Genomic DNA, 23,876 nt, shown 5'->3' with positions numbered 1-23,876 from the left:
ATCATCCTAAAAAAACTAATTTCCAGAACTCTCAACTACGTTGAACAAAATGGATATCTCGAAATTTTGATTGGATGTGTTTGGGAAAATGGTGGGCATGAGAGGGGCGTTAGTCGCTATCCAATCACTTTCAACTATTAAAAAAGGCACTAGCCCTTTCAACTTCCAATTGAACGAGACCTTTTGAAGTTTCTATGACAACGCTTTCAATAAAAACTTTATATGCCCCCAGGGCATATCTTACAACCCTTGCCCTGAGAGCTGTGGGGGGAGGGAATGTCATCGATAAAGACCTAATTTCCAAAACTTGTCGCTATTTGGAACAAAATGGCTATGTACAAATTTTTAATGGATGTTTCTGGAGAGATACTAGGCTTGAGAGGAGGGTTATTTGCCCTCAAATAGTTTTCGAATATAAAAAAGGGTACAAGCCCTTTGATCTTCAAATCGGATGAGCCATTTTTCAAGTTTCTGCGACAAAGATTTCAAAAACAACCTCATATGCCCCCAGGGCATAACTTATAAAGGTTGTAGGGGAGTGTCCTCCTCAAAAATATATTTTCTATCTGGAAATCAACTATGTTGAACAAAATGGCTATCTCAAAATTTTTACTGGATGTGTCTGGGGGAATGAATGGGCGTGGGGGTGCTCCTCAAAAACATTTTCTATCTGGAAATCAACTACGCTGAACAAAATGGCTAAATCAAAATTTTGACTGGATATATTTGGGGGAATGATGGGCGTGGAGGGGGGCTAATTGCCCTCTAATCACTATAGACTATTAAAAAAGGCACTAGCCCTTTGAATTTCCAATCGAATGAGCCCTTTTTTAAGTTTTTTCAATAACGCTTTTTATAAAAACCTTAAATGCTCCCAGGGCATAACTTTCAACCCATGCCCTGAGGGCTGTGGGGAAGTGTCCTCCTGAAAAATATTTTCTATGCTGGTTTCTGTGCTGGTTTCAGCTGGCTTACAAAACCAGCTGCTAACCTCATTTCCTACCTTAACTGCAGCCGTGTTATTCTCGTACATAGCACTAATCACTTTTTTGTATTTGTCTGGTATATCATAAAGGATAAAACCTTTGCTATAGTTCTTCTATCAACAGAATCGAACGCTTGCTCATAATCTATAAAACTAAGGACCAAAGATTTTTGACAACTCAGGCACTTCTCAGTTATTAACCTAACAGTGAAAATTTGGTCGACTCATCCTCTATCTTTCCTAAAACCGCACTGTTCTTCTCTTAGATCTTTGTCTACGGCATCTCTCAGTCTAAAAAGTTCCATATTACTAAGTAATTTGCTACTTACAGAGACCAGACTAATGCCTCAATAATTACCACACTCACTTTTATCACCTTTCTTATAAAGTGGCTTAATTAAGGTTAATTAAGGCTTAACTCAAAGCCACCATATTTAAGAAACTCATTTACTACCCTATCAGCACCTGGAGCTTTATTATTTTTTAAATCCTTTTAGTACTGTCGTTATTATTTTCCCTCGCAAAACAAATCTTCCCTCACTTCCAAGGTATTACAAACTTTTTCCTTTTCCTCTATATCTTACCTGGAACTCTATCTCGGTTTAGCAAGTTCTCAAAATGTTCTGCCCATCTCTCTTTAATTCCTTCCTTATCGCTAATTGTGGCCCCATTTCTATCTTTAACTGGGCCAAGTCCGGATTGACTACTCTCTCTCAATTTATTGACAAGCCAGTACAATATAAAACTATTATTCCGTCAAGCTGCATCTTCCAAATCCTCGGCAATTTTATCCATGGGCTCCACTTCACACCTCCTTATTTCATATTTTAATGCTTTCTCCACTCTCTTTACATTCCTTTTGTTTTCATATGATCTATCACTCAGATAATTCTTGTACAAGTCCTTTCTCCTTTCTATTAAACATAAAGCTTTTTCACTAATATTCCTAGCTGCAGTCCTAGCTTTCTTCCCTACGACAGCTTCAGCAACTTCACAAATTATTTGTCTAAAATTATTCCAACCATCTTCCACATTATCAAATTTTAAACTCTCAAGTTTAGTATTCAATTGTTCATGGAAAGTCTCTTTCAGAGTTTCATCCTGGAGTCTACCAACGTCATAACTTTCCAGAATATAGTTACCCTTCCGAAATTTGAGTTTCAGTTTAACCCTTGACACAACCAGATGGTGATCTTTGCTTTTAACATAAATAACAGCACTTTTATATACCCTAGTATCCTGTATCGCTCTTACCAGTCTTCAGTTCACTATAAAATATTCAATAAGGTCTGCTGTCTTGCCATTCACGTGAATACCATGTTAATTTATGAGCCAAGACCAAACACCGTGCTGGTTATAACTAGATTGTTATACCTACAGAATTGCAACAGTCTGTAACCATTACTGTTTTCTTTTCCTACAACAGATCTACCTAGGCTAGGATACCATCTATCCCTATTTCTACCGACCTGGACGTTAAAATCTCCTGGTGAAAAACATAATATTTCTGCCTGGGACCCTGTCTATTTGCTCCTGTAACTGTAAGTAAAATTCATCTGAGTCACTAGTATCTCCTTCAGTCGGTTCTACAGGGGCATATACTACTGTAAATGATACCCTAAGCTTTTTAGTCATAAAATGAGCAATTAGCATTCTATTATTAATACCTTCCCAGCCTAAACAAGACTTGGCAGCTTCCTTATTCATCATGAGCTCTACTCCCTATCTATGTATCCCATCCTTCCTGCCTGAGTAAACAAATTCTATATCACATAATTTCAGGCTTCCTACCCCTGGGATATGAGTTTCTGAAACTTCTAATAAGTCCAGTTCAAATCGTCTGAATTTGTCAGTCAAAATGTTGATACGATTGTCATTTTTTAACGTTGTAACATTCCAAGTTCCAATTTTCATGTTCTTATTTTGGCCTCAGGAAAAGCAATGATCCCAGATACCAGTGCAGGACGGGGATTAGGTATTTTCTCAAGTCTACACCGAAGAGCTTAAGCCGGCTCAGAACCGGACAGCAAGAAGTCCCTGGGACCTCCATGAATGGAGACTTTGAGCAATCTTGGGGCCATCTTGGTCACAACATGGTTTTCAGCACTTGGCGATCCTCTTCTATCAACAAAAGTCGAAATCCTGCACAGACAATCTCAAGCCTATTACCTCCGACTCATTATATATTCATGCCTATAAATATTATGCTACTACGGGGAGGCAGGCCATAGTAGATAAATTAGCTAGGAAGAGGTTTTTCAGCCCGAAAAAGCCCATTAAATCAAACAAAGCCCAGAAGAATTATCAATTGATCAGAATCCCGTGTGAATGTTGTGTCGTTTACTTGGCTATAATTTCCTGAAGGGGCGCCACTCCTCAAGTGGGATTAGAATTGACCGCAAGGTCCCCAGTCTGGCAGGTACCCCGAAAGGATCGAGGCAGCCCTTCGCAGAGGCCGTTGTCCAAATATCTGGATCTTACGCCCTGCTGCAGTTGTCCTCTTATAGAGGATCCTCCCACGATGGTGTTCTACATTGCCATGCAATTTAACCCATTACTGGGAGAAGGTTTTTAACTCATGGGACTTGTGGATACACCTACTGAGTGTACTTTCGAGGGACCTTCTTCCTCCTCCACCTGCACTTATGACCCCAGGTGAGGGCGCCCCAGTTTGTATTACGGACCCCCAGGGACAAGGTCCCCCCTTGGTCAGTGCCTACTATGGAGGTGCCCTATATATATGTAGGACGTTCCCCTATCGACCCTGGGGACACGCTGAGTGGCCTAGGGGAGGCCAGCTAAGTAGGCTTACCTGAAAATCATCTAACATTGCTAAGGATAAGGGATGCAAGTTGAGCTTATGCATCCTGTCTTCTTAAAACTAAAAGCTAAGTAAGCCTATTGCTATTGATAACAGATGCAAGTTGAGCCTATGCATACTTGCTTCTTAAAACTAAAAGCTAAGTAGACCTGCCTGAAAATCATCTAACCTGGCTAAGTTATTCCTCAGTTATTCCTGTGTTAGACCCTTTTGACAATCTGTATACACAAAATGTGCTTTGATTTAGTTGAACACTGTCCTCAACATTCTCTTAAAGGCTCACATGAATGCCCTTCGTCTTCTTGGAAAGTAAAGTTCAAACATACATACCTTTCTCAATAACATATACTATGTGTAAACAATAAATTAATTGCCTAACTTACTACCCTTGACCTGAGAACTCTTGGGAGGTTGGCTTCTCCAAAGACATAATTACTGGAACTTTTGAGCAAGGCTGATCGAAATAGCTCTTTTAGATTTTGATCGAACATTTTTTGAGGAGTGATAGGCTTGGAGGGGGGCTGATTGCCATCCATTCAGTTTCTGGTTCTTAAAAAGGGCGCTAAAACTTCCGACTTCCAATCAAATGAGCTCCATCCGATTCAAAGTTTATGCGGCCACCCGTTCCATAAAAACCTTAAATACCCCGGGGCACAACTTACAACCCTTGCACATGGGCTCTAGGGGATTGTGTCTACCCTAAAGACACTGCTAAACAATTTTTGGACTATTGGTATCAAAACGGCTATCTTACAATTTCAACTGAATGCGTTTTGGGAAAAGAGGATGTCAGGGAGGTAGGGGGGCTAGCTGCTCTCCACTAAATTTTGAATCTTAAAAGGGAACTAGAACTACGCATTTTAAATCAAATGAACCTCTTCTAAAGTTCACATGACCTCCCCTTCCATACAAACCTTACATACCCCCGATGCATAACTTACAACCCTTACCCCCAGACTCTGGCGATTCTGTCAACCCGAAAGTTCTTGTTGTATGATCTTTGGACTCCAAAGTTTAGTCCCCTCCAAAGTTTAGACGATCACACTTTCTATATAAGCCTTATATGTCCCCAGGGCATAACTTACGACCCTTGCTTTGATGGCGGGGGGGGGGGGGTGTCATACTCAAAGACATAATTTCCGGTCCTTTCAACTACGTTGAACAAAATGATTATCTCAAAATTTTGATTGTATTTGGGTGGGGAAATTGTGGGCATGGGAAAGGGGTTAGTTGCCCTCCAATCACTTTCGTTTATTATAAAAAGCACTAGCCCTTTCAATTTCCAATCGAATGAGCCCGTTTCGAAGTTTCTACGACAACTCATTCGATGGTCTAAGACTAAAATAAATAAAAAATACTACATTGTGCCCACGCCGCTCTTTACTTAGGCAAATTACTAATGATTACTGAAACGATTAGCTCTGCAGTGCACTAGTTGAACCTTTTTCTTGTGGCGTGTGTTTCGGTAGATCAGCAGCGAGGTGTAGTAGGGAGCGGTGTTGATCACTCAAAAGCATGGAGTGTCCAAACTTGGTACCTATGTTTTTTAAGGATTGACAATCGTAGAGCTTCAGGGGCAAGTTCGTAAGTGACATGCTTTGCTCCTAGGATTATTCAATAGGCCCTTTCAATTTCCAATCGAATGAGCCCGTTTCGAAGTTTCTACGACAACTCATTCGATGGTCTAAGACTAAAATAAATAAAAAATACTACATTGTGCCCACGCCGCTCTTTACTTAGGCAAATTACTAATGATTACTGAAACGATTAGCTCTGCAGTGCACTAGTTGAACCTTTTTCTTGTGGCGTGTGTTTCGGTAGATCAGCAGCGAGGTGTAGTAGGGAGCGGTGTTGATCACTCAAAAGCATGGAGTGTCCAAACTTACACATAAGATGGTACCTATGTTTTTTAAGGATTGACAATCGTAGAGCTTCAGGGGCAAGTTCGTAAGTGACATGCTTTGCTCCTAGGATTATTTTTAAGGTGCTTTTTTTGCATTTTTTCTGTTTTATCGTTGAGGTAGTTGATGTTATGCACTGTGGTCACCAAATTCGATATGTGTATTCAATGAAAGGGCGTACATAACACGTGTACGCGAGCAAAAATTGCTTTATTGAAAACACGAATCGACGCAATGTGGCTACGGATCGCGGTGCGTAGTTGGCCTTTCTTACAGGGTTCATAAAGTTTGGGTTAAATGAACAATCGCTACTGAACGTTACACTAAGGACAACTGCAGTCGAAGTGGTAGGGTACCAGGGGTCAGGGAAAGCAACTTCTCTTTTCCGAAGATATGAAAGTATTGCATCTGAAAGGCTAAATAAAAGTATTGCGAGTCCGAGCTAATCAGAAAAAAAGTTTTTAGCCTATTTACGGGCAAAGCATTTTTTCTATCATAAGGGTACTTTTAACCCAGTAACATACGGAAATAAGTTTAAAGCCCTTGAAACAACTATGATCCTGTTTGGACGAACCAATGTTTAGGCGACAAAAATGTTTTGGTACTCCTATCCCTTTCCCTAAACATAATTTTGCAAGTTCCCTTATTCGTCCCAAAGACTCTCTGAAGTTTTATAAAATCCCTAAGTTACTCTGGACATATCATAGATATGCTATTTTCATAAGCTAGGTGGATATAATGTCTTTTCATTTGCTTCACTGTTTCACTGTGAATAAATTCCAAGACCCACTAATAATGGCAAAGCTTTTATGCAGATCATAGACACATTTTCCAGACTGCGTATGTCCTCCCTCTAAAGACGAAATATGAAGTCCCCTTGCCCCTCCCCCTATACTATTGAAAGTCTCAGCTCAATCCTCCCATATCACTCCCAAATTTTAACCGACATGTTCTGTGGTAACCTAGATCGTATGATCTCTTCGCCGCCAATATTTTTAAGTCAAACAGGGGCTCGTTAAAGCAAATACTTTAAACAGATTAGATACCACAATTTTTAGACCATTTCCTTCTTCCCCTCCCCCAAGTCAAGATCATTGAAAAATATCCAAAATGACAGCTGCTTTATTTTTCATCTAACCAGACTCTTTATTAGTCAGCAAGCTCATATACAAAATCACTGAGAACTGCAACTGGGCCTGGGTGAGATATTATTTATGAGTCTTTTATAGGATGCTAGAGCCCCGAGAATTTTCTCCTCCGTACCCCCGCCATCTCCTTCGGCTTACCCATATAAAGCATTCACATGCGCGGCTGTGACTTTGGCGCCCTATGCGTCAGCAATGGGTCTGGAGATTCTTTAGCTTTTTTTAGATGCCTATTTCCCCGCTTATAGAGTTATTGAAAATTATACAGTGGAGGCTTCTAAATTTGTATGTTGAAATGAAATTCCCTGACAAAAAAACCTATTACTCTAAATTAAAACAAAGCAAGAAACATTTAATTGAACACAAATCATTCTTGTATTTGCTAATATTATAATATTCACGCTGAATCTACTTAAACACAGTTGCCATACGGAATTAAAAAAAAATTAGTCCCCCACTCCCCTAACAATTTAATAAAACTAGCATTGTATTTTCTTTCTTATTTTTCTCTAATACTATTTCTACTGAGTTAATTTTCGGAAACTAGTATCTCATACTGCTACTATTAAGGACGCCAGAAGGAAGTTTTGTTGAGGGGATTGGGAGAAAGACAATTTTCCAAAGAATAGGTGTGGTGGTAATCACTGCCCTTTGAATGCGTTAATAAGCGTTAGTACTTCCATTAAAATAAAAAAGACATGATTTTAAATAGATCCGAGGACAAAGTGTGAGAAATAAATTAATGGGTAGACCTGAAACTGAATTGCATTGTTTTCCTTCTTTCTCCATATCTCCTGGCCGATCCCTGGTATCATCTATGTTTTCTACTGTCAATATTACTGCTGAAAATAGTACATTATTGTTGTTTTACTATTTCTTCCCTCTTTTTCAGATGATGGCAATGGTAAGGTGGATTATGAAAAGCTCTGATGAAGAGTTTGACTTATGTTTGGAATTTCCGGTGATCATAAAATAAATGCAAGCTGCTCTCCCATTGTATAAACCTGATGATAATGGATTGAAGAAAGACTTTTTTTAATGTCTGCTAAATTTATGGTATTAAACGTCTTCTTTATGATGCTTTTTAACTATCTATACGAGTTCTTCGTTCTATTTTCTTATGACTTATGCCATAAGCTATCGTATTTGAGGTTTGGCACAGTAGATTTGAAATCCTTTGTCCGTGAGGACAAGGGTTCGAGTCCTGGTGTCGGTGGTTATTTGGTTTGGAATAGTGGTCAGCGGTGTGATTTTGTAAGCTCAGCAAGAGTCAACCCAGCTCTAAATGGGTACCTGGAGAAGTCTGGGGAAGGTAAACAGGGAGGGTGTACAAATGCACAGGGTGGCTGGCCCCCAACACCCATGGTACTTCCTGGCTGAAGAGCCTGGAAACGGAGATCACACCACCGGTAGGGCTTATAAAGTCAACCCTACTATTTACCGTTTCACTATTTGAAGCATTTATATTTTTATCCTTTTCTTTTTAACCGAGATTTTTTTCAAATCAATATAACAATAACATAATATAATATAACCTTCCATTCTCGACGCATTACGAAAGAATAAGATAAATTGTTGTCACATTGCTCTTGACCACTCGTTCTAGAAGAATAGGTGGAATAAGTGAAACATTAGCATAATAGTGGGGTAGGGTTTTGAGGCTTTGGGGACTCCTTCTCTTCCGTCCCGTTATAAGACCCACTAACCACGCTCCTAGTAGTAGATCTAAAATTAAATAGTATTGTCTACCCGTTAGTAATACTGCATATAATACTACTTATACTACCAACACCTCACTGCAGCACCAAACTGCTTGAAGCCAACACAGCTAGGTATGCTCCTCTTCCATCCCAATCTGCTCAAAGCCTCCATATATACACCCTTTCGAAAATTTCCATTTCCCTTAGATCTTTCCTTACTACAACCTTCCACCCTATTCAGGGACGACCTGCTTTTCATTTGGCCTTAGGTGGCTGGGGGACAAGGACCATCGCTGTATACCAGTAACAATTACGTAAAAGAACTAGGGAAAGGCGGTTTAAAAAACAAGAAACAAAACAAAAATAAATAATAACATTATATACATAAGCCCACACTATGAACGACTGAATGTGAGTCTAGTAAATATGAGTCACTATGAACTGAGTCTACTTCTCGGTCGGGGCCTCTTCCAAGCCACTCAGTGCGTTTCCAGGCGGCGGATAGGGGTACGCCCTACAGATATGTAGGGTACCTCCATAGGAGGTGAACACCAAGTGGGACCTTGTCCCTGGGTGTCCATAATAAATACTAGGACACCATCACCCAGGGGCCATAGATACGGGCGGAGGAGGAAGAAGAGCCCTCAAAAGTGCATTCAGAAGGGTCCACCGGTGTGTGAACACGTCCCATGAGTTACAAACCTTCTCCCAGGGATGGGTTGAATTGTATGGTTACGCAGAACACCATCATGGGAGGATCCTCTACAGAAGGACAATTGCAGCAGGGTGTAAGGTCCAGGTCGATGGAAAACGGCCTCTGCAAATGGCTGCCTCGACACTGTCGGGGAACTCGCAAGTCTGGGGACCGGTCAACTTCTATTCCCACTTCAGGAGTGACGCACCTCGAGGAAATTATAGCCTAGTAAACAATACAGCATTCGCACGGGATTCTGATTAAGGGATAGTTCTTCTGGACTTGGTCTGTTCTGACGGGAGTTTTCGGGCTGAAACACCTCTTCCTAGCTAATTTATCTGCTACGGGTTGCATCCCCGTAGTAGCATAATACTTGTAGGAATGAATATATAATGAGTTAAAGGAAATATGCTTTAGATTGTCTGTGTAGGATTTTGACTCTTGCTGATCGAAGAGCATCGCCAAGTGCTGAAAACCCCATTGTGACCAAGATGAGCCCAGGATTGCATAAAGACTCCATTCATACTGGAGGTCCCAGGGACTTCTTGCTGTCTGGTTCTAAACCGGTTTAAACACTTTGGCTTAGACTTGAGATGATGCGTTGGTCCCCGTCCTGCAGAGATTTCCAGGACCATTGATTTTCCTAAGGCCAAAATAATTTCAATTCAAAGAATAGGAAAATTGTAACTTGGAATGTTACGACGTTAAAAATAACATATCGTATCAACATTTTGACTGAGGAATTCAGACGTTTCGAACTGGACTTATTAGGGGTGATATCCCAAGGGGTAGGAAACATGAAATTAGGTGGCATAGAATTTATTTACTCAGGCAGGAAGGATGAGGTACACACTACAGAGACAGGGAATGGGGCTCATGATGAATAAGGAAGCTGATAAGTCTAGTCTAGGCTGGGAAGATATTGATAATGAATACTAATCGCTCATTTTATGACTAAATAGCGTAGGGTGTCAGTCTTAGTAGTATATGCCCCTGCAGAGCCTACTGACGGAAATACTAGTGACTCAGATGAATTTTACTTACAGTTACAGGAGCAAATAGACAGGGTCCCAGGTGGAAATTGGTGTTTTTATTAGGATATTTTAACGCCCTTGTCAGTCGAAATAGGTATAGATGGTATCCTAGCAAAGGTAAATTTGGTGTTGGAAAAGAAAACAGTAATTCAGTCAGTCTTTTGTCAGTCTTTGACCTATAAAGATCTAAACCAGTTTATATTGTTCAGCCAGTTTTCACAGAGGATTATAGTTTAGATATTTATTTCATTGCGCTACAAGTGAAATGTATACAATACTGTAAGGCGCTGTGAACAATTTGCTTTGGACAATTGAATAATATTATAACCGTTGCTGTGGATGCCAGATTACGATGGAATGAACGTTTGCAGGTCTCCACGGTCCATTGGACCACCTGCCACGAAGGTGATTGCCAATGCTATCCGTGGGTCTGCTGAGTAAAAGATAAGTGATTTTTGATTTTATTTTTTCTTGTTTTTGTCTTCAAGATGCCCTTTAAACAGATTGATTTAGCCCTAGCTCATTCTCAAGGATTCCCGTTATGGCCAGTCAGAGTCCTGCAGATCGTTGAAGATAGCAAAGGCCGAGAAAACTTCACTGTTTTCTGCTACGGAGATCACAAGGAAATAAGACTCACTGAAAAAAAAGTTTGGTATCGTATGAAGTTAAAATAAAGGAACAAGGAGCAAAAAACGGGAAAAGGAGTAAAGTTTGCGTTTGAAGAAGCTAAAAGCTCTCCCGAAATCTACAAAGGAAGCAAATCATAGGCAGCACTCAAAATCAGCGAGCAAGCGAGCTCGTCATCTCATCTCATCATTTCATTCTCTTCATCTCAGCTGTTGGAGATAATTTTTGCTAGCGAATATGAGATTGCAAGAACGCAAAAATCAATTATGGGAAAAATTACTGAGAAAGTTTTAGAAAAGTGTGGGGATAAACAACAGAAAAGTGGGGATTCCTTAAAACAATCGTGCGAGACGGTAATTAGTGAAATTTATGCCTCAGTGTCCCTTGAGTTTACACCAAAGCTTCAAAGCTTATTACAGTCCTACAAAAGTTTGAAAGCAGAAACTCAAGGGTTTGAAAATCGCGTGACACAGATCGAAAGTAGAATCGACCATTTTGAACAAGAAAAACTCCTAGATAGCATAGTTTTTAACGGTGTGAACTAGTTACCGGGTGAAGATTTGAAGTATCAACAGCAAATATCATAACGCAGAATATGGGAGTCACTGGTTTTTCGCAAAATGACATTCAGAGTATTTACCGTTACCGCTTAAATAATTCCACTGCGCAAGGCCAAAGAGATATCGCACCGGTGTTTGTGAAATTGAGAAACACTGAATTGCTAAGGAAAGTTTTCAAGAGCAAAAATAAACTTGCTAAGTCTGGCATTTTCGTGTCAGAGGCCCTAAAGAAACGCCGTCGTGACATTTTGAATACGGCAAGGGATAGTTTTGGAGTGCAAAATGGCTGGTCTGATCGTGGGCTAATTCTCACAAAACTCCCAACAGACACCATTGCTCGCAGGATTAGGTCACTGGCGGATTTATTTTAGTTGGTTGTGCTTATTTTGTTGTTTTAGTTTATTGTCTATCAATGTTTTCATTTATTATTCTTATAGCTTTTATCTGTTCCTCGAGCTCTGCTGCGCTTTTTTTATTAGTAATTTTTTTTCATAATGAGAGCTATGAAAATGTTTAATATATATAAATACGTGTGATGTACCAATCGGTACCACATCGAGGTTGAACCGGTTGGAATATTGCCCGTTTGATATTGATAGTTGTTTACTTTTGGATTTGGCGAATGAAGAGTCTACCGTGAGTTCTAGACCTTTGCAGTTTAGTAAATATTGGAATTCCTCTCATCTTGGAAATAAGCAAAATGCTCATTTTAGTTTGTTTTTCTTGAACTGCCACCTTAGTTTTTCGCATAATGAGATATTTCATATTCTTTCAAAATGTCGGAATCTTCATGTTCTGGCCCCTTGTGAAACTTTTTTGAGTCAAGATAGTCCTCTCTCAGCTTATAGTTTTCTGAGATATTAGCTTACCGCGAGGAGTAGAGCTTCAATGAACCACGGCGGACTCGGTTTGATAGTAAGTGATTCACTTAAATGGAAGCCAAGGGAGGATTTTGATGTCTGGAGAGAAGGTAAGATAGAAACATTTTCTATTGAAATTGAGAAATTTATATGAGGCTTGGCGCGAGGAAAATTGTCCTATCAGTAGTTTATAGTAGTTCGTATGAGGATTTCACAGAAGGTTTCCAAAGTCTTCTAATGATGGTTCAGAGGACACAGCAAGAGTTATTATACATGGGTGATTTTAATTTTGATCTTTTATCTACAGGTGGTTTTAACTTAGCTTTTTTAATTTTTTGGGTTTCTAACGATCTTTTTCCCACAGTAACAATATCTACTAGGATCAGGGATCACTCTGCTACCCTGATTGACAATGTGTTTGTCTCTTCAAAGTATATCAGAAAGGTATTTTCTAATATTTTAGTGAATTCGACATCTAACCATTTCCCAGTAGTATTTAGTCTAGATTTACAAGTGTCACGCCAGAAAAAGCAAAATAAATTTATTTGAGAGACTAAGCCTGAATACATTCGGATGTTTAAAGAAGAAATAAGTTCAACATCTTTTGAATCTAACTTGAACCAGGAAAACCTATCTAAAGTTTTTGCGCAATTTAGTAGCATCATAACGACGGTGTATGATAAAATTTATCCGCTGAAGACCCTCAGGCAGAGACCAAATATGCCGAGAAAACCATGGGTTGATGAACAGCTAGTGAACTTATTTGAACAGCGGGACAGTGCGTTTAAAGATTATCTAAGTTCTTCAAAGAAGGAACATAATGCTCATTTCAAACCGATTCAGAATAGGGCGAACTCACTGAAAAGGAAAAAAAAGAAACAATATTACTCGACACTTCTTGAGGAAAATAAATCAGATCCGAAAAGAACTTGGAAAGTTATCAATGAACTGGTCAGTGGGCCTCGAAAAACGCAAGACCCTCGAATTGAGATCGAAGGAGTGATTGTAGAGGATAGACAAGAGTTGTGTGTCAAGCTTGGTGATTATTTTACCAATATTAGAAAGAAGATACAAGCAGAAACTAGAAATTCCCAAGCTCTTGTGAACGGCAACTCGTTTGGTGGTGAGCGGGGCGTGAGACGGGAAATGAAATTTCGTCCATGTGATTTAGCAAGATAAAAAAATATTATCATCTCCATTGGACCAAACTGTCCTTGTTCGAACGATGTTTATCAGGAGGTTATCCAATACACTCTGGTGTACATTCTTCTTGTGCCACAACATCCAATAAATTTATCAATGGAGAAGGGTGTTTTCCCTAAATTACTGAAAACAGCAAAAATTCTCCCTCTCTACAAAGGAGGCACTCAAATGGATATATCGAATTGGGGACCTATTTCTATTTTGCCAGTGTTTTCGAAAGTTTATGAAAAAGTTATCCATGGAAGACTTTATGATCGCCTCACGAGCCTGCATGCATTGTATGATGGTCACTTTGGATTCCGAAAGGGCAAACCTATTCTAGCACCCTGAACTCGCAAAACCTCTAAAACTTCATTCATTTCGCTCACACTTTCATCTAGGATGATCAGCATAACCTAAGTCCAGGAAACTTTTTCCTCCCCATTTGATACCGTGGTCTCCCATTGTCTTTTCTGTGCTCCTTAAGACAAAGTCCATCAAAATAATATATATAAAGAGGGATAGAACACAACCCTGCTTAATTCCTGATTTAATATAAAACCAGCTGCTAACCTCATTTCCTACCTTAACCGCAGCAGTATTATTCTCATACATAGCACTAATCACTTTAATGTATTTTTCTGGTATACCATACAAGGATAAGACCTTTACTAATGCTCTTCTATCAACAGAATCGAACGATAGCTCATAATCTATAAAACTGAGGACCAAAGGTGTTTTACAACTCAGGCACTTCTCAATTATCAGCCTAAGGGGGAGAATTATATCGACACATTCACTGTCTTTTCTAAATCCACACTCTTCTTCTCTTAAAGCTTTTTCTATTGCATTTCTCGGTCTTAAAATTATCATGTTACTAAATAATTTAATAATTGTAGAGGCCAATCTAATGCTTCGATATTTCCCACACTTACTTTTATTACCTTTCTTATAAAGTGGCTTAATTGAGGTTTTCCTAAAATCGTTAGGTACTTCCCCTTTTTCAAAAATCATATTCATAATCTTCAGATCTTCAGTAGTTTATTTCTACCCTCAGAGCCACTCCATTTAAGAAGCTCCTTTACTATACTATCACCATCTGAAGCCTTATTATTTTTTTTATCGTTTTAGTACTGTTACTACTCTTTCCACGCAAACCAATCTTACTTTACATCCAAGGTATCACAAACCTTTTCATTTTCCTCTATATCTTTTCCTGCAACTCTATCTCGGTTAAGCAAATTCTCAAAATGTTCGGCCCATCTCTCTTTAGTTCTTTCCTTATCGCTAATCGTGGCCCCATTCCTATCTTTAAATGGGCCAAGTCCAGATTGACTACTCCGTCTCAATTTTTTAACATGCCAGCACAATATTTTACTATTATACCGTACAGCTGCATCATACAGATACTCAACAATTTTATCCTTAGCCTTCACTTCACATATCCTTAGTTCGTATTTTAATTCTTTTTTCAATTTCTTTACATTCTTTTTATTTTTATATGATCTATCACTTAGATAATACTTGGACAATTCCTCTCTGCTCTCTATTAAACATAAAGCTTTTCACTAATATTCTTAGCTACAGTTCTAGCTTTCTTCCCCAAGACACCACCAGCAACTTCACCTTCACCAATTATTTTTCTAAAATTATTCCAACCATCTTTCCACATTATCAAATTTTAAACTCTCAAGCTTAGCATTCAACTGTTCCTCGAAAGTTTCTCTCAAATTCTCATCCTGGAGTCTACCAACATCATAACTTCCCGGGAGGTAGTTACCTTTCATATATATTTTAGCTCTAAATTAACTCTTGACACTACTAGATGGTGATCTTTCAAACAGTTCGTGGTAACGAACTGAAAGTAAGGAGCGACCCGGCTCAATAGTAACCGAAACTCTAAAAAACGGGATTTTGATACAAATAGATACATCAAAAGAATCAAAATTTAATGCTGATTTCAAATATATAAGTTTCATCAAGTTTAGTCCTACCCATCAAAAGTGACGCGCCTGAAAAATTTTTGCTGATTTTCGAAAAAGGGGGAAAGACCCCCTAAAAAATATAGAAACCTAATGAAAATCACACCACCAGATTCAGCGTATCAGAGAACCCTACTGTAGAGGTTTCAAGCCCGTATCAGCAAAAATGTGGAATTTTGTATTATTTGCCAGAAGAAAGATCACGGATGCGTGTTTATTTGGGTTTTTTTCCCAGGGGTGATCGTATCGACACAGTTGTCCTAGAATATCGTGGGAGGGCTCATTGGAACGGAAATTAGAAGTTCTAGTGCCCTTTTTAGGTGACCAAAAAAATGGAGGGCACCTAGGCCCCCTCCCACGCTCATTTTCTCCCCAAAGTCACGCTATCAAAATTTTGAGATAGCCATTTTCTTCAGTATGGTCGAAAATATGATAACTATGTCTTTTAGGATGACTTATTCCCCCAAATTCCCCGGGGAGAGGGCTGAAAGTCATGAACTTTACCCAATGTTAACATATAGTATTGGTTATTGGGAAGTATACAGACGTTTTCAGGGGGATTTTTTCTGGTAGTGGGGGGGATGGGTCGGGGGTTATGTGGGAGGATCTTTACATGGAGGAAGCTTTCATGTGGGAAGGGACATTGCTATGAAGGGGGCGCCGACATTCCCAGCATTATTAAAAAAAAGATAAGAAATTGAAAAAAAACAAGTTTTTCAACTGAAAGTAAGGAGCAACATCAAAACTTAAAACGAACAGAAAATATTACGTATATGATTGGGTTCGCCTTCTAGTCAATGCCTCGTTCTTTAAGCCAAATATTTTTTAGTACTTTCATAAGAGCTATTTATTCATTTTTACCTAGGCTAGGATACCATCTATCCCTATTTATATCAACATGAGCGATAACATCTCCTAGTCAAAACATAATGTTTTTGTCTAGGACTCTTACCATATGCTCTTTCAGCTTTTAGTAAAATGTATTTGAGTTACTGGTGCCTCCATCAATCGGTATTATTAGGGTGTATACTACTATAATTGATGCATTGAACTTTTTAGTCACAAAAATAGCAATTAGTATTCTATTATTAATACCCTCCCAGCCTAAACAAGACCTAGCAGCTTTCTTATTCATCATGAGCCCTACTCCCTGTCTAGGCACCCCATCCTTCCTGCCTGAGCAAACAAATTCTAAATCACCTAATTTATTGCTTCCTACCCATTGGTTTTGAGCTTCTGAAGACCCTAATAAGTCCAGTTCGAATAATCCGAATTCTTCAGTCAAAATTTCAATACAATAGCAGTTACTTAGTGCCGTGACATTTCAAGTTCCAATTGTTATGCCCTTTAAATCATTGAAATTATTTTCGCCTCAGGAAAAGCAATGATCCCAGATACCAGTGCAGGACGGGGATCACATATCTTCTCAAGTCTACACCGAATTGCTTAAGCCGGCTTAGAACCGGACAGCAAGAAGTTCCTGGAACCTCAATCAACGGAGGTTTTGTGCAATCCTGGGCCCACCTTGGTCACAACATGGTTTTCAGCACTTGGCGATGCTCTTCTATCAACAAGAGTCGAAATCCTACACATACAATATCAAGCCTATTACCTCCGACTCATTATATATTCATGCCTACAAATATTATGCTACTACGGGGAGGCAGCGACTTCACCTTCACCAATTATTTTCAAAAATTATTCCAACCATCTTCCACATTATCAAATTTTAAACTCTCAAGTTTAGCATTCAACTGTTCCTCGAACGTTTCTCTCAAATTCTCATCCTGGAGTCTACCAACATCATAACTTCCCGGGAGGTAGTTACCTTTCCGATATTTTAGCTCTAAATTAACTCTTGACACTACTAGATGGTGATCTTTCAAACAGTTCGTGGTAACGAACTGAAAGTAAGGAGCAACCCGGCTCAATAGTAACCGAAACTCTAAAAAACGGGATTTTGATACAAATAGATACATCAAAAGAATCAAAATTTAATGATGATTTTCAAATATATATGTTTCATCAAGTTTAGTCCCACCCATCAAAAGTTACGCGCCTGAGAAAATTTTGCTGATTTTCAAAAAAGGGAGAAAGACCCCCTAAAAAATATAGAACCTTAATGAAAATCACACCATCAGATTCAGCGTATCAGAGAACCCTACTGTAGAGGTTTCAAGCCCGTAATAGCAAAAATGTGGAATTTTGTATTTTTTGCCAGACGAAAGATCACGGATGCGTGTTTGTTTTTTTTCCCAGGGGTGATCGTATCGACACAGTTGTCCTAGAATATCGTGGGAGGGCTCATTGGAACGGAAATTAAAAGTTCTAGTGCCCTTTTTAAGTGACCAAAAAATGGAGGGCACCTAGGCCCCCTCCCACGCTCATTTTTCCCCAAAGTCACCCGATCCAAATTTTGAGATAGCCATTTTGTCCAGCATGGTCGAAAATATAACAAGTATTTCTTTTAGGATGACTTAATCCCCCAAAGTCCCCGGGGGGATGGCTGAAAGTTATGAACTTTACCCAATGTTTACATATAGTATTGGTTATTGGGAAGTATGCAGACGTTTTCAGGGGGGATGTTTTCTGGTAGTGGGGGGTTGATGGGTCGGGGGTTATGTCGGAGGATCCTTACATGGAGAAAGCTTTCATGGGGGAAGGGACATTGCTATGAAGGGGGCTCCGACATTCCCAGCATTTTTAAAAAAAAGACAAGAAATTGAACAAAAAAAAACAACAAGTTCTTCAACTGAAAGTAAAGTACAACATTAAAACTTAAAAAGAACAGAAATTATTACATATGTGATTGGTTTCACCCCATAGTGAACACCTCGCTCTTTAAGCCAAATATTTTTTAGTACTTTGATAGGAGCTATTTTTTCTAATTAACGGCCTTTGTGATTAAGGGGTCATTTTTCAAGAAAAACAACAAAATTCAAAATTTAGCTTAAAGAGAGAGGTGTTGACTAGGGGGTGAAACCCCTAACGTACGTATTAAAAATATGTGGATATAGAAGTTCGTGACGTAAGTTCATTCCTAAGTTACGTATATTTATTACAAATAAAAACGTTCGTAAATAAAATTAAACAACGTTCAAGAAAGCCATTTAACCAAATAAAAATAAAATTAATATGCAAATTTGGGTCTTGATTATTCATGTACGGTGAGCCCAAATCAAAACCTATATTAATAAAAAAGTATTCAAAAGCTAAATAAAACAAGACAAGTTTTTTCACCTTAAAGTAAGGAATGACATTAAAAGTTAAAAAGAACAGAAATTATTGCGTATATGAATCTAGCTGTCTCCTTCGCAATGTTTTGCTCTTTACACTCAGGTTTGACTTTCCCAAAACTTTATTTTTTTAAACAATGAAAAACTTTAGCGTAAAAAGCGAGGCGTTGAGGAGGGGACAGCCGCTGTCATATACAAAATAATTTCTGTTCGTTTTAAGTTTTAACGTCGCTCCTTACTTTCAGTTAAAAAAACTTGTTTTTTTTATTTAATACTTTTAACATCAATAACGGCACTCCTATATACCCTAGTATCTTGTATTGATCCTGCTAGTCTTCGGTTTACTATAAGATAATCAATAAGGTTTGCTGTATTACCATCAGGTGAATACCATGTTAACTTATGGGTCATTTTATGACCAAACACCGTATTGGTTATAACTAGATTGTTATGCTTACAAAATTGCAAATCTGTATCCATTACTATATTCTATTCCTGTACCAAATTTATCCAGGACAAGAGACCATCTATCCATGTTTTTACTAACCTGGGCATAGCAATTTCCCAATAAAAACATCCTATTTCTGCCTGGGACCCTGTACATTTCCTCTTGTAACTATAAATCAAATTCACTTGAGTCACCGGTTCCCCCGTCAATTAGCTCTACATGGGCATATACTACTATAACTAATACCCTTAACTTTTTAGTCATAAAATGAGCAATTAGTATTTTATTATTAATACCTTCCCAGCCTAAACAAGACCTAGCAGCTTTCTTATTCATCATGAGCCCTACTCCCTGTCTAGGCACCCCATCCTTTCTGCCTGAGTAAACAAATTCAATATCACCTAATTTCAGGCTTCCTACCCCTGGGATATGAGTTTCTGAAACTCCTAATAAGTCCAGTTCGAATCGTTTAAATTCGTCTGTCAAAATATCGATACGATAGTAATTTTTTAGCGTCGTAACATTGCAATTTCAAATTTTCCTGTACTTCAAATCATTTATATTATTTTCGCCTCAGGAAAAGCAATAGTCCTTGATACTAATGCATGACGGAAACCAACACATCTTCTCAAGTCTACACCGAATTGCTTAAGCCGGCTTAGAACCGGACAGCAAGAAGTTCCTGGAACCTCAATGAACGGAGGTTTTGTGCAATCCTGGGCCCACCTTGGTCACAACATGGTTTTCAGCACTTGGCGATGCTCTTCTATCAACAAGAGTCGAAATCCTGCACAGACAATATCAAGCCTATTACCTCCGACTCATTATATATTCATGCCTACAAATATTATGCTACTACGGGGAGGCAGCCCATACATCCATATTAAATACATTCTAAGACCACACTGGCTTAACATGACAGATGAAACTCAGAGAGGAAAGAAAATAACAAAATGAAAAATAAAATTAAAAAATCCTCGTTTTTTCACCTTTTTTTATTTTATTTTTCATTTTGTTATTTTCTTTCCTCTCTGAGTTTCATTTGTATATCCATATTATAACAAAAGTACTAAACCAGCTTTATTGCTCAAAATTCTAGGAATCGGAAATAAAATACAAGAAAATTCTGAGTAAAAAAAACCTTTAATTTTTAATAAACAAAAATCTAAACCAACTTTAAACACTGGATTTCAGATAGGGTATCAATAGCCGGTATAGGGATAGTTACCATACCCGTATCCATAAGCACCCTGATTATACCATGCATTTCCCTGTTGATAAGTTGCTGGATTGTAGGTACTGCCTGCATAATTGGTCCCGTATGAAGACCCGTAATTGTACTGATTTGTGTAGTTGGTACCAGTATATGGAGTAGCAGCAGATGTAGCATATGGTGTTGTCGACACAGCTGGCGTATATGCCTCTCGCGCCTGAAAAATATTGTTTTAGAAAAAACAAAACAATTTAAATATCAATACAGCATGGAAGATTTTTTGCAGGGACAAGTAGCAAGCCTGTCGCCCAACCTTGCCACAGCGGTGATTGATCCCTGAGCCCCGTATTGACGATAATAGCATCCGACCACTATGCTACAAGAGGGTTAGGGGGGTGGGGTGGTGGTAGGAGGGGAAAAAAATTAAATATCAATATTTGTGACTGATCCAACCGAATTTTTAAAATATACAGTAAATAACCCATACAACATGAAAAAGAAATAAAGCAAAAAATAGAAACAGAAATACTACGGATAGAAGAAGAAACTATCAACTAAATTATAAGCTTATCATCTTAGAACTAAATTACACTTATCGCTTAAACAGGTTTGAGCAATTTATCGCAGAATTATACAAAGAATATTTGACAACGAATTAAGATCATTTTTTTATTCGAGAAGAAGGGGGGGGGCTTTTATTGCAAATTCAGGGGTTTTATTTCAAAAGAGTTTCTCAAGTAAGGAGAAACATTGAAACTTAAAAAGAAACAGAAATTATCCCGCAGATGAGGGGGCTGCCCCTTCCTCAACCCTCGCTCTTTACACTAAAGTCTCAAAGTTCTTTAAAAATATCATTCAAATCCGATGGCCCTTATGTTTGAGCAGTCTTTCTTAAAGAACTGTGACGAAAAGTCAAACTTAAGCGTAAAGGCCGGGGATTGAAGAAGTATAGTAAATACTGTTATACCGTGTTTTAGAGTTTCGGTTACTATTAGGCCGAGTCACTTCTTACTTTAGAGTTCGTGACCACAAACTGCTTGATCGTCAAAGCAGCTTGGGTCTTCTTCCATGTTTAGATAGATACAAAGATAAGTTATTTGTCACTGGAAACTGAACTCGTTAGTTCAAATCTGCAGTAAATAAGAGCTCACAACAAAAAACACAATTAATCAAAGCTAGACACATAAAAAGCAATACTAGGGATAAAAGAAGTAACTACAAACTAAAATAAACTAACTACCTATTAATAAACTAAATAAACTAAACTAAACTATTAGTTAAAAATAGTTTTAATTTTAACTAATTAAAATAAACTATTTTAAAATAAAGTAACTACCAACTTTAGAATCCAAATAAACATAGGGCGAAAGCTTAAGATGGCTTGGTCAAGAAGTACAGAATACAGATAATAGATTGCGATTTTGGCACTCTTTATTAGACTACCAAAATCGTGCTTTTTGACCGTCAATCAGAGACCACAGGGGCGACAAGAGGTCATAAGAAAGAAATAAAAGGAAAATTGGACTTCATCAAAGGAAGTGGAGTGAGGCAATGAAACGATTAAAATGGAGGATTGGAATTTCAGGTGGAACTTAACTCCCCGTGTCGTCGAAGCCACGCTTAATGGTCAGTCATTTTTACTGTCAGACCCCTTGTCACCACCCAAAGCTTTCAGTTGTTTTTGGGGGGTTTTCCCCTATTGCATCTGCCCTATCATTCCTCCCTTTGAGAACAATTATATTTCGACAATTATCTCAGAAGTCAGGTAATGTCCGATAAAATCTTTAGTAATAAAAAAACAAATAAATAAAGCAACAGGAAGCGTGGGATGGTCATAATGTGCAAAGTCGTCCTCGTATAGTTATAAAAAGTTATAGCATGAAAGCACCACATTTTTTTTTTAACTTTACTATTTTTTGAGCAGCTAGAATTTTTTTTTTTACTTTTAAACACATTTAAAGATAGAAGTGTTTTTTATCTTTCTTTCCGAGACACACTTTATGCTACAAAAATGAACTGAGGTTTCACTGCATCCCTTTTGGAAAATACGAACTAGGTTAACAAGCAAAAGGTTATAGACGTTCTTGCTATTTTTACCTGAGCCACAGGGATCTAGACATAATTTTATCATGGCTTAACTGAAAATGCACTGATAGAACTTTGGATAGCGGCCGTAATAATTAAATATTGGGCAATATACCCGAAATAGGTACCCAACAACTGCCCAAAAATTGGGTAGTGAATACTAGCCCTATTATAAAGAGATAAGTAAACACCACAATAAAATACGGATATTAAATAACATCGCAGTACAGGAGGTTACCATGGAAGTGGAATTTTTTGACTACGGTGCTTTTTTTCTTATTCCGGTCTCTAAACACCACGAGTGATCCTTAGAAGTGGTTCTTAAATGTGGTTCCAATGGTTCTTAGAAGTGGTTCCAATGGAATATCAAACCTCTACTACCCTATTTAACTATCAAAAGATATCAATCAATTTGAAGACATAGTAGTTAATTTGAATACTAAGTCTTGTATTTGTCTTCAACTTGAGGACGTTGCAGTTCTGGGGCGAGAGGAAGTTGCTGTTGCAGTATTAATTTTAGCTATAATCTGTTGGTTTTAACACATACAACTCTCATCGTACGATAAACTACTAGTTAAATCGCAAGTCATCACCAACCCAAACGAGGCTCGAGGAATCAGTAGACATAGTACTTCTAGGGCTAGCAAGTTGCTTTTGCAGTATTAGTCTTAGCTGTAAGGTTAACTTGCTTAAATATATATATATATATATATATAAACCCTTACCGTGTGATAAACTATTTGCTAGAACCCAAGTCTTCACCAACCGGACCAAGAATCTATAGATTCAGTAGACTTAGTAGGTTTAGGTCTAATAGGAGTTGCTCTTGACATATCAATTTTAGCTGTAATCGTTGCTGGTTTTAACAAATAGAACTCTAATCGAATGATAAGCTACTAGTTAAATCCTAAGTCCTCACCAACCCGACCAAGAATCGATGGTTTCAGTAGACATAGTAGTTCTAGGGCTACTAGAAGTTGCTATTGCAGTATTAATTTTAGCTGATAGGTTAGCTGGTTTAAATATATACGAACCTAATCGAATGACCCACTGCTAAACCCAAGTTCTCACCAGCCCGACTAAGAATCGATCGAATGTTGATTCGATTTATTAGTCAAGAAATGCACAGACACAAAATCTTGAAACACTTCGGGAGCGTGCTGTCCATGACATTTGGGTGAAAAATCAGATAGGCAGAGTCAAATTTATCGAAAGTAATTATTTATCAGAATATATACTATGAGAAATATAGATCTAACGAGATGAGCGCTGAAGCTTGTGATAATCGGAACAATGAGTCATTTTAAAGTTGCGGGGAATGTTGGAGGGGGGACGGGGACGAGGGGAGGGGTAGGGTGTGAAATAAGGGGAATTCGAATTTTGTATTTGTAAAAAAAGATGAG

General features: G+C 38.3%; 2 protein-coding genes across 2 annotated transcripts in view; one reads left to right on the top strand and one right to left on the bottom strand.

Annotated features, from left to right (window-relative positions):
• The window catches only part of LOC148949938 (mite group 2 allergen Der f 2-like), a 50,176-nt gene extending 42,246 nt beyond the window's left edge, over positions 1-7,930 (top strand). Inside the window, exon 4 of the mRNA XM_089091372.1 lies at positions 7,745-7,930. Within this exon, the coding sequence (XP_088947498.1) occupies positions 7,745-7,828 (84 nt within the window). The 3' untranslated portion in view covers positions 7,829-7,930. The remainder of the gene's footprint in view (positions 1-7,744) is intronic.
• A 12,375-nt stretch (positions 7,931-20,305) lies between these two features.
• Positions 20,306-23,876, bottom strand: part of LOC148949937 (pre-mRNA-processing factor 39-like) — a 63,052-nt gene continuing 59,481 nt past the window's right edge. Inside the window, exon 11 of the mRNA XM_089092022.1 lies at positions 20,306-20,605. Coding sequence (XP_088948148.1) covers positions 20,378-20,605 — 228 coding nt within the window. The 3' untranslated portion in view covers positions 20,306-20,377. The remainder of the gene's footprint in view (positions 20,606-23,876) is intronic.

This window comes from Artemia sp. Qi Xiang Cuo, chromosome 7 (genome assembly GCF_049724085.1).
Source record: "Artemia sp. Qi Xiang Cuo chromosome 7, ASM4972408v1, whole genome shotgun sequence".
NCBI classification, from domain to species: Eukaryota; Metazoa; Arthropoda; class Branchiopoda; order Anostraca; family Artemiidae; genus Artemia; species Artemia sp. Qi Xiang Cuo.
Note: the sequence above shows the minus strand (reverse complement) of the source record. Positions and strands in the feature narration are given on the sequence as shown.